Genomic DNA, 17,680 nt, shown 5'->3' on the forward strand with positions numbered 1-17,680 from the left:
ACTCACACACTCTCACACTCTCTCTCTCACACACTCCCTCACTCTCACACTCTCTCTCTCACACACTCTCTCTCTCACACACTCCCTCACTCACACACTCTCACTCTCTCACACTCCCTCACTCCCTCACTCTCACACACTCTTTCTCTCTCACACACTCCCTCACTCACACACTCCCTCACTCACACACTCTCACACTCTCTCTCTCACACACTCTCTCTCTCACACACTCCCTCACTCACACTCTCACTCTCTCACACTCTCACACACTCTCTCTCTCTCACACACTCCCTCACTCACACTCCCTCACTCTCTCTCTCTCACACACTCCCTCACTCTCTCTCTCTCACACACTCCCTCACTCTCACACTCTCTCTCTCTCTCACACACTCCCTCACTCTCACACTCTCTCTCTCACACACTCCCTCACTCTCACACTCTCTCTCTCACAATCCCTCACTCTCACACACTCTCTCTCTCTCACACACTCCCTCACTCACACACTCTCACACACTCTCTCTCTCACACACTCCCTCACTCTCACACTCTCACACACTCTCTCTCTCACACACTCCCTCTCTCTCACACTCTCTCTCTCTCACACACACTCCCTCACTCTCACACTCTCTCTCTCTCACACACTCCCTCACTCTCACACACTCTCTCTCACACACTCCCTCACTCACACTCTCTCTCACACTCCCTCACTCACACACTCTCTCACACACTCCCTCACTCTCACACTCTCTCTCTCTCACACACACTCCCTCACTCTCACACTCTCTCTCTCTCACACACTCCCTCACTCTCACACACTCTCTCTCTCACACACTCCCTCACTCACACACTCTCACTCTCTCACACTCTCTCTCTCACACACTCAAATTCAAATTCAAATTCAAATCGCTTTATTGGCATGATAAGGTACATCTTATGTTGCCAAAGCATCAAAATACATTCATGGTTGAACACATAAACGCAGTTCTATTCATACAGTGTATAAACAGGTATATCCCTGAGTGTATAAATATACATTCGCATTATTTATATATACTCTTTTCTTAGTTTACTGGTTGTCCCTCTGTTCATGGCAAGCTGTAACATAGTGTGCTGCCAGTGCTACACAGCTTCTCTCCTCCCCCAGTAGGTATGGGAGTTTTTGGTTGTCATTCAGATTTCTGAATTCAGGGCATTTTTGTGAGAATTTTTGGTAGAAATTCTCCCTGATGCCCTGATATTTTCCACAGGCCGTGAGGAAGTGCATCTCTGTCTCCACTACTCCCTGACTGCAGTGAGAGCATATCCTGTCCTCTCTTGGCAGCCTGGTCTGCCTGTGTCTGCCTTTTTCGATCGCTAGGCTATGTTCGCTAAGTCTGTACCTTGTCAAGGTTTTTCTCAGTTTGTTATCCTTTACCATGGTCAGGTAATCAACTATGTTGTATTGTCTGTTTAGGGCCAAGTAGCAATTGAGTTTGCTTTGGGTTTTTGTTGTTTCTGCCCAATATGTCAGATATTTTTCCTTTTGCTTAGCGACGATTGTGTTGGGTCGGATTCTTTGTGTTACGCTGTCACTGTCCTGGGGCTGGTTATTGTTAGTAGTGTTAGTAGTTACTTCACTGAGTCCCAGGACTAGTTGACTGAGGGTATTCTTCTTTATGGTCATCTCTTGGCATTTCAGGGCGGCGTAGTGATAGCATTGGTAGTTGCTCATTTGTAGGTGATTCCAAAATTTGGTGGCTCTTTTTTGGATAGTGATTATTAATGGATATTGGCCTAGTTCCGCCCTGCATGCATTGTTTACTGTTTTCCTTTGAGTCCGGAGGATACTTTTACAGAATTCTGCATGTAGGATCTCAATTGGGTGTTTGTCCCATTTTGCAAATTCTTGTTGTGTTAGCGGTCCCCATACCTCACTGCCATAGAGTGCAATTGGTTCGATTACTGATTTGAAAATTTTTAGCCAAATGCTAATTGGGATTTCTATTTGGATTGATTTTTTAATGGCATAGAAAGCCCTTCTTGCTTTCTCTTTCAGTTCATTCACAGCCAGTTTGAAGTTTCCCGTAGAACTGATTTTTAAGCCCAAGTATGTGTAGTTAGTGGTTTGTTCAATTTTGGTTGTTCCTATTGTGAAATTTAATTTGGGTCCCTGAGGTCTGGATCTTTGCTGGAACACAACGACTTTGGGTTTTTTGGGATTTATTGTCAGGGCCCAAGTCTGGCAGTACGACTCCAGCAGATCCAGGTTCTGCTGTAGACCCTCCTTAGTTGGTGACAGCAGAACCAGGTCGTCTGCATAGAGGAGGAATTTAACCTTGGATTCATATAGGGTGAGGCCGGGTGCTGTAGATTGTTCAAGTAGTTTTGCCAATTCATTTCTCTCTCACACACTCCCTCACTCTCACACTCTCTCTCTCTCTCTCACACACTCCCTCACTCTCACACTCTCTCTCACACACTCCCTCACTCTCACACTCTCTCTCTCTCTCACACACTCCCTCACTCTCACACTCTCTCTCTCTCATACACTCCCTCACTCTCACACTCTCTCTCTCTCACACACTCCCTCACTCTCACACTCTCACACTCTCTCTCTCTCACACACTCCCTCACTCTCACACTCTCTCTCTCTCTCACACACTCCCTCACTCTCACACACTCTCTCTCACTCCCTCACTCTCACACACTCACACTCTCTCTCTCTCTCACACACTCCCTCACTCTCACACTCTCTCTCTCTCTCACACACACTCCCTCACTCTCACACACTCTCTCTCTCTCACACTCTCACACTCTCTCTCTCACACACTCCCTCACTCTCTCTCTCACACACTCCCTCGCTCTCACACTCTCACTCTCTCTCTCTCTCACACACTCCCTCACTCTCACTCTCACACACTCCCTCACTCTCACACTCTCACTCTCTCTCTCTCTCACACACTCCCTCACTCTCTCTCTCTCACACACACTCCCTCACTCTCACACTCTCTCTCACACACTCCCTCACTCTCACACTCTCACACTCTCTCTCTCTCACACACTCCCTCACTCTCTCTCTCTCTCACACACACTCCCTCACTCTCACACTCTCTCTCTCTCACACACTCCCTCACTCTCACTCTCTCTCTCACACACACTCCCTCACTCTCACTCTCTCTCTCTCACACACTCCCTCACTCTCACACTCTCTCTCTCTCACACACTCCCTCACTCTCACACTCTCTCTCTCTCTCACACACTCCCTCACTCTCACACTCTCTCTCTCTCACACTCCCTCACTCTCACACTCTCTCTCTCACACTCCCTCACTCTCACACACACTCTCACACACTCCCTCACTCTCACACACTCCCTCACTCTCACACTCTCTCTCACACACTCCCTCACTCTCACACTCTCTCTCTCACACACTCCCTCACTCTCACACTCTCTCTCTCTCACACACTCCCTCACTCTCACACTCTCACACACTCTCTCACTCTCACTCTCTCTCTCTCACACACCCCCTCACTCTCACACTCTCTCTCTCTCACACACCCCCTCACTCTCACACTCCCTCACTCTCACACACTCCCTCACTCTCACACACTCCCTCACTCTCACACACTCCCTCACTCTCACACACTCCCTCACTCTCACACACTCCCTCACTCTCACACACTCTCTCTCTCTCACACACTCCCTCACTCTCACACTCTCTCTCTCTCTCACACTCCCTCACTCTCACACACTCTCTCTCTCACACACTCCCTCACTCTCACACTCACACTCTCTCTCTCTCACACTCTCTCTCTCTCACACACTCCCTCACTCTCACACACTCTCTCTCTCACACACTCTCTCTCTCTCACACACTCTCACTCTCACACACTCTCACTCTCACACACTCTCACTCTCTCACACTCTCACACGCTCTCACACGCTCTCTCTCTCTCACACACACTCTCTTTCTTGATCATTCTCACACACACTCATTCTCTCTCACACACACCCTCACACTCTCAAACACCCTCTCTCACTCATACTCATAAACTCTCTCAGCTCTCTCTCACTCTCTCGCCTCACACAATCTCTTTTTCTCACTCTCACTCCCTCTATCCCTCCTTCCATTTGAATCTTACCCTCTCTTTATGATCACTTGGCTATTGATCATTACTTCCCTTGTACTGCCCTCTCTTGCTGTCCTGCATGCTCTCCCTCCCTGGAATCCCTACATTCGCTCTACGTTGAAATCAAGAGTCTCTTCCTCTAACTCATTCTGAAAAGCCGTTTGGCGTCACCTGATCACTATTTTCTGATTTTCTCTGTTACAATTTTCGGCCTTGGTGATGTCCTCCATTCTGGACCTCGGGGTCTCATTTAAAAATGTTTTTTCATCATGCCAATTTGAGATTTGTTTATATATAATTTGCACAAGTTTAACTTCTTCAAAAGTATAAAATTGCACCGTAATCGAGGGGCCAGTGAGTGAGTGACTGAGACAGTAATGCATTGTTCTGTAATCTAGGGACCAGCGAGTGAGTGACTGAGGCAGTAATGCATTGTTCTGTAATCTAGGGACCGGCGAGTGAGTGACTGAGGCAGTAATGCATTGTTCTGTAACCTAGGGACCAGCGAGTGAGTGACTGAGACAGTAATGCATTGTACTGTAATCTAGGGACCAGCGAGTGAGTGACTGAGACACTGAGACAGCAATGCATTGTAGTGTAATCTAGGGACCAGCGAGTGAGTGACTGAGACAGTAATGCATTGTAGTGTAATCTAGGAACCAGCGAGTGAGTGACTGAGACAGTAATGCATTGTAGTGTAATCTAGGGACCGGTGAGTGAGTGAGTGACTGAGACAGTAATGCATTGTAGTGTAATCTAGGGACCAGCGAGTGAGTGACTGAGACAGTAATGCATTGTACTGTAATCTAGGGACCAGCGAGTGAGTGACTGAGACAGCAATGCATTGTACTGTAATCTAGGGACCAGCGAGTGAGTGACTGAGACAGCAATGCATTGTACTGTAATCTAGGGACCAGCGAGTGAGCGACTGAGACAGTAATGCATTGTACTGTAATCTAGGGACCAGCGAGTGAGTGACTGAGACAGTAATGCATTGTACTGTAATCTAGGGACCAGCGAGTGAGTGACTGAGACAGCAATGCATTGTTCTGTAATCTAGGGACCAGCGAGTGAGTGACTGAGACAGCAATGCATTGTACTGTAATCTAGGGACCAGCGAGTGAGCGACTGAGACAGTAATGCATTGTACTGTAATCTAGGGACCGGTGAGTGAGTGACTGAGGCAGTAATGCATTGTACTGTAATCTAGGGACCAGCGAGTGAGTGACTGAGACAGCAATGCATTGTAGTGTAATCTAGGGACCGGTGAGTGAGTGACTGAGACTGTTATGCATTGTACTGTAATCTAGGGACCAGCGAGTGAGTGACTGAGACAGTAATGCATTGTAGTGTAACCTAGGGACCAGCGAGTGAGTGACTGAGACTGTTATGCATTGTACTGTAATCTAGGGACCAGCGAGTGAGTGACTGAGACAGTAATGCATTGTAGTGTAATCTAGCGAATCAAACCTTGACTCGACCACACTTGGAGTACTGCGTAAAATTCTGGTCGCCATATTATAAAAAGGATAGAGAAGTACTGGAGAGGGTGCAGAGAAGATTCACAAGGATGATACCAGAAAGGAAAGGATAAACAGGCTGGGTCTCAAAAGAGAAGGCTGAGGGGTGACCTAATAGAGGTCTTTAAAATTATGAAAGGTTTTGATAGAGTGGATACAGAGAGAATGTTTCCACTTGTGGGGAAGAGCAAAACTAAAGGCCATCAATATAAGATAATCACCAAGAAATCCAATAGGGAATTCAGAAGAAACTTCTTTACCCAGAGAGTGCTGAGAATGTGGAACTCGCTGCCACAGGGAGTGGTTGAAGCGAATAGTATAGATGCATTTAAGGGGCGGTTAGATAAGCATATGAGGGAGAAGGGAATAGAGGGTTACGCTGATAGAGTGAGATGAGGAAAGACGGGAGGAGGCTCGAGTAGAGCATAAACACCGGCATGGACTGGTTGGGCCGAACGGCCTGATTCTGTGCGTATATCCTATGTAACCCCACGTAAAAAACTAAATCTATTCAAAGATGTAGCTAGGGGCAGAGACAGAAAGCAGGCTTCATTGTACCAGGCTTTCATTCCAGGATGCAAAGTGACTATGGACTTGGCACATTGAATGTCATCAGTCAGATCATCGTCCATAAAAGCTGCAATAAAAATATTAAACATCATATTAGAATAATAAAAAGAAATAGAAAGAACTTGCATTTATATAGCGCCTTTCACGACCTCAGGACGTCCCAAAGCACTTTACAGCCAATGAAGTACTTTTGAAGTGCAGTCACTGTTGTAATGTAGGAAACGCAGCAGCCAATTTGCGCACAGCCAGCTCCCACAAACAGCAATGTGATAATGACCTGATAATCTGTTTTAGTGATGTTGATTGAGGGATAAATATTGGCCAGGACACCAGGAGAACTCCCCTGATCTTCTTCAAAATAATGCTGTGGGATCTTTTATGTCCACCTGAGAGAGCAGACGGGGCCTCGGTTTAACGTCTCTTTCAAAACATGCCACCTCCGACAGTGCAGCGCTCCTTCAGTACTGCACTGGAGTGTCAGCCTAGATGTTTGTGCTCAAATCTTTGGAGTGGGACTTCAATCCACAACCTTCTGACTCAGAGACGAGAGAGTGCTACCCACTGAGCCACGGCTGACACCTATTTTTTGGAGGGAGTTCCAGGCCGCCTCCCTGAAGCCAATGAGGTAATGTCAACCCATAAACCCTCTAACCGCTGGCGTGCCTCCAATGACCCATTAAATTTGGTAGTGGCTTCCGCCTCGCTTAGCAACATTGGATGCCTGCAGTAGGCATAACGATCAGCGTCACCCAAGACGACGGTGACGGAAAATGCAGCTTAACTGCCACCACTGCCTCATTAGAGCAGACCCGCCGTAGTTTTGAGCGCGCACTGCCAGCTTCTGCAGTCACTCCCTGCGGAAACGGCGATGCGCCAATTTTGCCGCCGAGGCTCGTCCCCTCATGATCGCAGTGGACAAGGACAGGAAAATCCCTCCGCTAGTTTAAGTGGGCGGAACGTCAAGCCGTGCAGGCCTGTGGACTCCCCCGACCAGCGATCGCTGTCCCTCACCCACTCGGGTTGCCAACTCTGGTTGGACACATTCCTGGAGATTTTATCACACGACCTCTGGTCTCCCATAGCCCCGCCCCTCCCAATGGTCGCCCCATGCACCCGTCCCCGTGGCGGCCCCACCTTCCCACGGCCAATCGAGAAGCCAACAGACTCTTCATTACCCGACTGGCTGATTCACAACTTCAGTCAAACGGCCCTTTTCCCCCCTCTCCAATGTTTTTTTTTAATATAACTAATTATCAAAAGTGTTCCAAGAAAATTTTTCAAAAGCACACGGTTTTTATTAACGCCCCTCCATGATTTTTCTCCCCGGGTGTTGCTCGCAGCAGTTGCCCTGGAGATCATTCCCGGAGACTCCAGGGCAATCCTGGAGACTCCAGGGCAATCCTGGAGGAGTTGGCAACCCCTATCCGTGACCGGGAAAGATGGATTGGGGAATCAGCCCAACGGAGAAAAGAGAGGCAGAGGGGTTTAGGGAGGGAATTCCAGGCGATTTCTTTTCCGGCGGGGATAGCGTCGGCCACCGTTCAGAAACCTGGGGTCAATTCTGCGCCCATCGTTTTAACCAGGAAAGGTTGGAGAAGCGCTGACCGAGCCCACCTACCTGAGCAGCTCATGCCGCAGTTCCTTTTGGTGACCGGAGTCGCCTCGTCCAGGCACCACCAGAAACTATTGATCTGAAACAGGCCGCAGTCTACGGACATGATTTTTCCACTGTTCCAGTTGATGTTGATGGCCGCTGTGTTGTAAGTGCTTTCATAGAACGCCGTGCACACCCCTGGAAACCAATGCAAAAAAAACATTCAACGCCAACAACAACAACTTCCATTTATATAGCGCCTTTAACGTAGTGCAGCGTCCCAAGGTGCTTCCCAGGAGCAATTATCAAACACAATTTGACACTGAGCCACATAAGGAGAAATTAGGGCAGGTGACCAAAACCTTGGTCAAAGAGGTAGATTTTAAGGAGCGTCTTAAAGGAGAGAGAGGCGGAGAGCTTTAGGGAGGGAATTCCAGAGCTTAGGGCCCAGGCAGCTGAAGGCACGGCCACCAATGGTGGTGCGATTGAAATCGGGGCTACTCAAGAGGTCAGAATTAGAGGAGCGCAGAGATCTCGGAGGGTTGTAGGGCTTGTTTAACCAGGAGACAATATACGTCAGCGAGCACAGGGGGTGGTGGGTGAACGGGACTTGGTGCAAGTTAGGACACGGGCAGCAGAGTTTTGGAGGACCACAAGTTAAGTAGAGATGAGCAAGGCCATTCAGCCCCTCGAGCCTGTTCCGCCATTCAATCAGATCATGGCTGATCTGCATCCTAACTCCACTGACCCACCTTGGTTCCGTAACCCTTATACCTTTGCTGAACAAAAATCTATCAATCTCAATTTTGCAATCCACTCGGCATGGGCTATAAATACTGCCAGCGACGCAGATACCCAAGAATGAATATTACAAATTATAAAAAAACATATAGGCCCAGACCGGGTAAGGACGGCAGGTTTCCTTCCCTAAAGGACATCAGTGAACCAGTTGGGTTTTTACGACAATCCGACAGCTTCATGGTCACTTTTTCCGATACCAGCTCTTTATTTCCAGATTCTTTAAACTGAATTCAAATTCTCAAACTCACACTCTCCGGATTATTAGTTCAGGTCTCTTCTGGACTACTAGTTCAGTAACATAATCACTACACCACCGTTTACCTAGTTAGGCGGTTAAAAGAGGTTTTTAAAAAAAATGCCATTCTTAGGATGTGGGCATCGCTGGCAAGGCCAGCATTTATTGCCCATCCCTAGTTGCCCTTGAGAAGGTGGTGGTGAGCCACCTTCTTGAACCGCTGCAGTCCGTGTGGTGAAGGTGCTCCCACAGTGCTGTTAGGGAGGGAGTTCCAGGATTTTGACCCAGCGACGATGAAGGAATGGCGATATATTTCCAAGTCAGGATGGTGTGTGTGACTTGGAGGGGAGCTTGGAGGTGGTGGTGTTCCCATGCGCCTGCTGACCTTGTCCTCCTAGGTGGTAGAGGTCGCGGGTTTGGGAGGTGCTGCCGAAGAAGCCTTGGCGAGTTGCTGCAGTGCATCTTGTAGATGGTACACACTGCAGCTACGGTGCACCGGTGGTGGAGGGAGTGAATGTATAAGAGAATGCAACCCATTCTCTCTGTACGAGTCTGTACAAAGGGGTTTGTTAGGCCTTTTGAGTTAAGCTACGTGCACTTGCAGCTCGATGAGTGAAACATTTCCCAGATTAGACACTTCAGAAGGTGTGAAAGCAGCAAAATAGAGGCGGGTCCAGATTGGCCAGTTTACATTAATTAATGCAAACAGAGAATATATCCCTAATTTTTTAAAAAACATATAAATTTGTTCTCAGGATGTGGTAAGGCATAATTTATTACCCATCAACCACAATGAGTGTCATGCAAAGTAATCAGGACAAGGGGAAACCACAGACACTGTTGGGATTAAATGGGGCATTACCACTTGGCTGTGTTTTAGCTAGAGAGACTCACATTCTTTCAGACTGTACCCCTGAAAACCGTCCAATCCGGCATTCTTGAAAGCGCGGGCTAGCTCGCACTTTTCAAAGACTTTGGCACTTGCGACCATGAGGAGGATGGTCAGAGTTATGAGCATCTTCATTCTGCTGGTAATGGCTCTGGTCGGAGTATCTTTTTTTGGTTGTCAAGGTTCCTCTGGGGAGAAAAGAAAAAGTGACTGAATCTTTGATGTAACAATGATACAAGGCCTATTCCCCCCACAATGGCCTGACATAGAGTTAAAGTGGGTCAGAAGGACCCAGGTTCGATGCCTACGCTGTGCGCTTTGATGGGTGAAAACCAGCTTGGTGTGACGCTCTCTAAGAGAGAAAGAAAATCTATTCCTGGTTTCTCCCTCCCTCCTTAAATACTGGAGTAGCATTTGCAATTTTCCAACCCATTGGCACAATTCCTAAATCTAGAGAGCTTTGTAAAATTAGGATTAACGCATTTATGATTTCCTCTTTTAATACCCCTGGGGTAAAAACCATCAGGTCTTGGAAATTCGCCTATCTTAAGTCCCATTACTTTCTCCACTATCATTTAAAAAACTTATTTTAAATCCACAAAGTCCCAAACCTTAAATGATTTTTAGATTCCCTTGTTCCACTGAGACTTTGTCCTCTTTCTCCACTATCAAAACGGATATCAGGTACTCATTTAACAAGTCTGCCATTTCCTTACGATCCATTATGGTCTCATCTGCATCAGTGTATAATGGCCCCACATTCCTCTTTACTCTTTTTCTCAACATATTTATAATAATCTTTGCTGTTAGCCTTGCTATCCTTGGCAAGTTTTTTTGGTCATTATCTCATTGCTGTTTGTGGGAGCTTGCTGTGCACAAATTGGCTGCTGCGTTTCCTTCATTATACAATATTTAGCAAGGATCGGCAAAAAGGTAGGGGAGGTGGGGTAGCATTGCTGGTAAAGGAGGGGATTAATGCAATGGAAAGGAAGGATATTAACTCGGATGAAACGGAATCTGTATGGGTAGAAATGAGAAATAGCAAGGGGAGAAAAACGTTAGTGGGTGTGATATATAGGCCTCCAAATAGTAATATGGAGGTGAGGGAAGGCATAAAAAGGGAAATTAGAGAAGCGTGCGATAAGAGCACAGCTGTCATCATGGGTGACTTTAATTTACATATTGATTGGACTACCCAAATTAGTAAAAATTCTGAGGAGGAGGAATTCCTGGAATGTTTTCGGGACGGTTATCTGGACCAATATGTCGAGGAGCCGACTCGAGATCAGGCCATTTTAGACTGGGTATTGTGCAATGAGAAGGGACTTATCACCAATCTTCTTGTACGAGGCCCCTTGGGTCAGAGCGATCATAATATGATCGAGCTCTCAGTCGAGATGGAGAGTGAGGAAATTGAATCAGAGACTAAGGTCCAGAACTTAAATAAAGGGAATTACGAGGGTATGAGACGGGAATTGGGTAAGATTGATTGGGTGGTGTTTCTGGGGGGATTGACAGTGGATAGACAATGGCAAGCATTCAAAGATAGAATGGAAGAATTCCAGAACATGTTTATACCGGTTTGGCATAAAAATAAACCTAAAAAGGTGACTCAACCGTGGATAACGAGGGAAATTAGGGACAGCATAAAATCAAAAAAAAGGGCATATCAACTGGCAAAAAAAAGCACCAGACCGGAAGATTGGGGGCAGTACAGGATACAGCAGAAGAGGACAAAGGGATTAATCAGGAAGGGGAAAATAGAATACGAAAGTAAACTTGCAGCAAAAATAAAGACAGACTGCAAAAGATTTTATCGGTATATCAGGAGGAAAAGACTGGTAAAATCCCAAGTCGGTCCCCTGCAGTCCGATTCGGGAGAATATATAATGGAGAATAAGGAAATGGCAGACCAATTAAACTCATACTTTGGTTCTGTATTCACAAAGGAGGACACAAATAACCTCCCAGGAATATCGGCAAACATAGGGACTAATGAGAGGGAGGAGCTGACAGAAATTAGTATCTCTAGGGATATGGTGTTGGGTAAGTTGAGGGGACTGAAGGCCGACAAATCCCCGGGGCCTGATAAACTACATCCTAGGGTACTTAAGGAGGTGGCCCTGGAGATAGCAGATGCTCTAAGGATCATCTTCCGGAACTCCATTGACTCGGGAACAGTACCCGTGGATTGGAGGGTAGCTAATGTTACCCCAATATTTAAAAAGGGGGGTAGAGAGAAAGCAGGGAATTATAGACCAGTAAGCCTTACATCGGTTGTGGGCAAAATGCTAGAGTCCATTATTAAGGATAAAATAGCGGAGCACTTGACAAATGGGGAAAGGATCGGACAGAGTCAACATGGATTTACAAAGGGTAAATCGTGTTTGACTAATCTGCTGGAATTTTTTGAGGAAGTAACTGGTAAAATAGATGGGGGAGAGCCAGTGGATGTGGTGTACCTTGACTTCCAGAAAGCCTTCGATAAGGTTCCACACAAAAGATTGTCATGCAAAATTAAGGCTCATGGGATTGGGGGCAAAGTATTAACGTGGATAGAGAACTGGCTGGCGGATAGAAAACAGAGAGTTGGAATAAACGGCTCGTTTTCAGAGTGGCAGGCAGTGACCAGCGGGGTGCCGCAAGGATCTGTCCTGGGACCCCAGCTGTTCACAATATATATAAATGATCTGGATCAGGGAATTGGATGCAATATTTCCAAATTCGCTGACGACACTAAACTAGGAGGAGGGGTGGGCTCTGATGAGGATGTCAGGAGGCTACAGTGCGATTTGGACAGGTTGGGGGAATGGGCGGATACGTGGCAGATGCACTATAATGTGGATAAATGCGAGGTTATCCACTTTGGGGGTAAAAACAGGAGGGTAGATTATTATCTAAATGGCAATAGATTGGGAGATGGGGAAGTGCAGAGGGACCTGGGTGTTCTTGTGCACCAGTCACTGAAGGAGAGCATGCAGGTGCAACAGGCGATTAAGAAGGCAAATGGTATGTTGGCCTTCATATCAAGGGGGTTCGAGTATAGGAATAGGGATACCTTACTACAGCTGTACAAGGTGCTGGTGAGACCGCATCTGGAGTATTGTGTACAGTTTTGGACGCCCCATCTGCGGAAGGATGTTCTTGCCATGGAAAGAGTGCAACGGCGATTCACCAGGCTGATACCTGGAATGGCGGGAATGACCTACGAAGAGAGATTAAATAGTTTGGGCTTGTACTCACTGGAGTTTAGAAGATTGAGAGGGGATCTCATCGAAACATATAAAATTATGGCAGGCCTGGACAGGCTGAATTCAGAGAGAATGTTTCCAATGGCCAGGGAGCACAGAACCAGGGGCCACAGTCTAAAAATAGCGGGCAAATCATTTAAAACAGAGATGAGGAAGAATTTCTTCACTCAAAGAGTGGTGAGCCTGTGGAATTCCCTGCCACAGAGGGCTGTGAAGGCTAATACAATAAATATTTTCAAGAGAGAATTGGATATATTTCTGAAGGCTAAGGGGATTAAGGGTTACGGAGAAAAGGCGGGGACGGGGTACTGAACTGGTAAGATCAGCTATGATCTCAGACGAGGATCAGCCATGATCTCATTGAATGGCGGAGCAGGCTCGAAGGGCCGAATGGCCTACTCCTGTTCCTATCTCTATGTTACTATGTTACAACAGTGACTACACTGCAAAAAGTACTTCATTGGCTGTAAAGCACTTTGGGACATCCGAAAGGCGCTATAGCAATGCAAGTATTTCTTTCTTTAAATTTAAAAGCTTGGTTCGTGATTCTTCCTTCTCCCTCTCAAACCTAATATCCAAACTCAATCATATTAAGGTCACTATTACCAAGAATTATTTGATGCAGTACAATAGTAACATTCAGCTTCCAAATTAATTCTCCCTGCTTATAAAAATGGAAGGTAGCATTTGATATGCTTTTGGTGTAAGTGGTCTAACTTGAAAAAAGTATACAAATACAACAGCAAAATACTACTGATGCTGGAAATCTGAAACAACAACAGAAAATGCAGGAAACACTCAGCGGATCAGGCAGCATCGTGGAGAGAGAAACAGAGTTAACGTTTCAGGTCGATGACCCTTGGTCAGAACTGGAAAAAGCTAGAGAAGTAACAAAGGGAAGGTCTGTGATAGGATGGAAGGCAGGAGAGATTAAGAGACAAAAGGGATGATGGTGCAAGGCAAAAGGAGATGGTAATGGGACAAGTTAAGAAACAAAAGATGACTCCTCATCTAGAGTCTTAACTTGTCCAGCCTATCACAGACCTTCCCTTTTGTTCTTTCCTCCCCTCCCCCCTTTCCCAGCCCCTACACTTGCTTAAAAATCTGTTACTTCTCCAACTTTTTCCAGTTCTGACCAAGGGTCATCGACCTGAAACGTTAACTCTGTTTCTCTCTCCGCGGTGCTGCCTGACCCGCTGAGTGTTTCCAACATTTTCTGTTGTTGTAAAAGTATACCAACTCTTTCCACAGGTTCCGCAGTGACAATACACTGATTTAGGATTCCTGTCTTCTGTCATCCACACTCGACTTTCAGTTGCAATCTTCCTGATCATTGCTCATTCCTCTTCAAAATGATATTCAGAAAATTCCTCGCAATTTCGGTGATTTATCTGCGACCTTAAGCTTGCACACGTTCGCACCACTTCAGGTGATCTGGACAATCCTAGAAAGTCAATCTAATTTTTGTCAGTCCCTTAACAGATCTGATTCAGCTTGCCAAATGTCATCGAAACTCCAACGCATTCACAGAAACATTTACCCATCACTTTCTCAAGGATTTTAATTCAATGTTATCAGCCACGAGGGCACCAAGAATAAATCCCTATTGTCTTAGTTGTACTGCTTGCTCACCATTCCTGAGAGGACAGTCTCAGCACTATCTGCAATGTGGCATTGAAATAGTTTGAAATAATGAACCCTTTCTTGGAACCTCTTATTTCTGTTCCTTGTACATCTGCTATAGCTGATCAGGGAGTGTCTGATGGAACAATGTAGAAGGAGCTTTGTAGAGGCAGGTACAATACGAGATAGATATAAAGTAAAGCTCACTCTAAACTGTCCCATCAAACAAAAAGTAGATTTTGAATCTAAGGAACTCCAAGGGACATGGGGATAGTGCGGGAAGGTGGAGTTCAGGTAGAAGATCAGCCATGATCTTATTGAATGGCGGAGCAGGCTTGAAGGGCCAAATAGCCGACTCCTGCTTATGTTCTTGTGTTCTTATGTTCTCTACACTGTCCCATCAAACACTCTCAGGGCAGGTACAGCACAGGTTAGATACAGAGTAAAGCTCCCTCTACACTGTCCCATCAAACACTCCCAGGGCAGGTACAGCACGGGTTAGATACAGAGTAAATCTCCCTCTACACTGTCCCATCAAACACTCCCAGGGCAGGTATAGCACGGGTTAGATACAGAGTAAAGCTCTCTCTACACTGCCCCATCAAACAGTCCCAGAGCAGGTACAGCACAGGTTAGATACAGAGTAAAGCTCCCTCTAAACTATCCCATCAAACAAAAAGTAGATTTTTGAATACTAAGGAACCCTAAGGGATATGGGGATAGTGCGGGAAGGTGGAGATCAGGTAGAAGATCAGCCATGATCTTATTGAATGGCGGAGCAGGCTTGAAGGGCCAAATAGCCGACTCCGGCTCCTAATTCTTATGTTCTCTACACTGCCCCATCAAACACTCCCAGGGCAGGTACAGCATGGGTTAGATACAGAGTAAAGCTCCCTCTACACTGTCCCATCAAACACTCTCAGGGCAGGTGCAGCCCAGGTTAGATACAGTGTAAAGCTCCCTCTACACTGTCCCATCAAACACTCTCAGGGCAGGTACAGCACAGGTTAGATACAGAGTAAAGCTCCCTCTACACTGTCCCATCAAACACTCCCAGGGCAGGTACAGCACGGGTTAGATACAGAGTAAAGCTCCCTCTACACTGTCCCATCAAACACTCCCAGGGCAGGTACAGCACAGGTTAGATACAGAGTAAAGCTCCCTCTACACTACCCCATCAAACACTCCCAGGGCAGGTACAGCACGGGTTAGATACAGAGCAAATCTCCCTCTACAGTGTCCCATCAAACACTCTCAGGGCAGGTACAGCACGGATTAGATACAGAGTAAAGCTCCCTCTACACTGTCCCCATCAAACACACCCAGGGCAGGTACAGCACGGGTTAGAAACAGAGTAAAGCTCCCTCTACACTGTCCCATCAAACACTCCCAGGGCTGGTACAGCACGGGTTAGATACAGAGTAAAGCTCCCTCTACACTGTCCCATCAAACACTATCAGGGCAGGTACAGCACGGGTTAGAAACAGAGTAAAGCTCCCTCTACACTGTCCCATCAAACACTCTCAGGGCAGGTACAGCACGGGTTAGATACAGAGTAAAGCTCCCTCTGCACTGTCCCATCAAACACTCCCAGGGCAGGTACAGCACGGGTTAGATACAGAGTAAAGCTCCCTCTACACTGTCCCATCAAACACTCCCAGGCAGGTACAGCACGGGTTAGATACAGAGTAAAGCTCCCGCTACCCAGCCCAGCAAAATGCCTGAGCTCACAGCAGTAGAACTCTACTGAAGCAAAGCAGACTTGACAACCTAGAAAACCCTCTCAAAAAGCATCATCAAAAGCTTAAACTGGTACTCCTGACTCGACCATCAGTTTAGGCTGGCACTCTCCTCCCTTACCTCCTCAGACCTGCTCCCAGCTCCTTGCTCCTGTATCTGCTGCTTTCGGTGATTGAAGAGCCTTGCAACCTGATCTCATGGGAATTCTTGCTCACATGCACAGCAGTCCTCGATAATCCTGGAGCAGTGGACTGAGGGGAGGAGCTGGGAGTGGAGCTGAGGGGAGGAGGGGGAGTTGAACTGAGGGGAGGAGGGGGAGTGGAACTGAGGGGAGGAGGGGGAGTGGAACTGAGGGGAGGAGGGGGAGTGGAACTGAGGGGAGGAGGGGGAGTGGAACTGAGGGGAGGAGGGGGAGTGGGACTGAGGGGAGGAGGGGGAGTGGGACTGAGGGGAGGAGGGGGAGTGGGACTGAGGGGAGGAGGGGGAGTGGGACTGAGGGGAGGAGCTGGGAGTGCGACTGAGGGGAGGAGGGGGAGTGCGACTGAGGGGAGGAGGGGGAGTGCGACTGAGGGGAGGAGGGGGAGTGGAACTGAGGGGAGGAGGGGGAGTGGAACTGAGGGGAGGAGGGGGAGTGGAACTGAGGGGAGGAGGGGGAGTGGAACTGAGGGGAGGAGGGGGAGTGGAACTGAGGGGAGGAGGGGGAGTGGAACTGAGGGGAGGAGGGGGAGTGGAACTGAGGGGAGGAGGGGGAGTGGAACTGAGGGGAGTGGAACTGAGGGGAGGAGGGGGAGTGGAACTGAGGGGAGGAGGGGGAGTGGGACTGAGGGGAGGAGGGGGAGTGGGACTGAGGGGGAGTGGGACTGAGGGGAGGAGGGGGAGTGGGACTGAGGGGAGGAGGGGGAGTGGGACTGAGGGGAGGAGGGGGAGTGGGACTGAGGGGAGGAGGGGGAGTGGGACTGAGGGGAGGAGGGGGAGTGGGACTGAGGGGAGGAGGGGGAGTGGGACTGAGGGGAGGAGGGGGAGTGGGACTGAGGGGAGGAGGGGGAGTGGGACTGAGGGGAGGAGGGGGAGTGGGACTGAGGGGAGGAGGGGGAGTGGGACTGAGGGGAGGAGGGGGAGTGGGACTGAGGGGAGGAGGGGGAGTGGGACTGAGGGGAGGAGAGGGAGTGGGACTGAGGGGAGGAGGGGGAGTGGGACGGAGGGGGGAGTGGGACTGAGGGGAGGAGGGAGGAGTGGGACTGAGGGGAGGAGGGGGGAGTGGAACTGAGGGGAGGAGGGGAGAGTGGGACTGAGGGGAGGAGGGGAGAGTGGGACTGAGGGGAGGAGGGGAGAGTGGGACTGAGGGGAG

The 17,680-nt window shown here is 48.0% G+C and overlaps 1 protein-coding gene across 2 annotated transcripts in view; it reads right to left on the reverse strand.

Moving 5' to 3' along the window:
• The window catches only part of LOC147107905 (lysozyme C-like), a 38,527-nt gene extending 21,933 nt beyond the window's left edge, over positions 1 to 16,594 (reverse strand). Inside the window, exons 1-4 of one of the 2 annotated variants that reach the window (XM_086007290.1) lie at positions 16,453 to 16,594; positions 9,724 to 9,906; positions 7,818 to 7,991; positions 6,188 to 6,266 (exon numbers count right to left, since the gene is read on the reverse strand). In XM_086007290.1, the coding sequence (XP_085863416.1) occupies positions 6,188 to 6,266; positions 7,818 to 7,991; positions 9,724 to 9,853 (383 nt within the window). In that variant the 5' untranslated portion in view covers positions 9,854 to 9,906; positions 16,453 to 16,594. Of the gene's footprint in view, positions 1 to 6,187; positions 6,267 to 7,817; positions 7,992 to 9,723; positions 9,907 to 12,776; positions 12,976 to 16,452 lie in introns of those variants that run through there. The other variant, XM_086007291.1, reaches the window with a different exon arrangement.
• Positions 16,595 to 17,680: the final 1,086 nt, after the last annotated feature.

This window comes from Somniosus microcephalus, chromosome 14 (assembly GCF_052327205.1).
Source record: "Somniosus microcephalus isolate GS21.2 chromosome 14, FLI_Smic_1.0, whole genome shotgun sequence".
Taxonomy (NCBI): domain Eukaryota; kingdom Metazoa; phylum Chordata; class Chondrichthyes; order Squaliformes; family Somniosidae; genus Somniosus; species Somniosus microcephalus.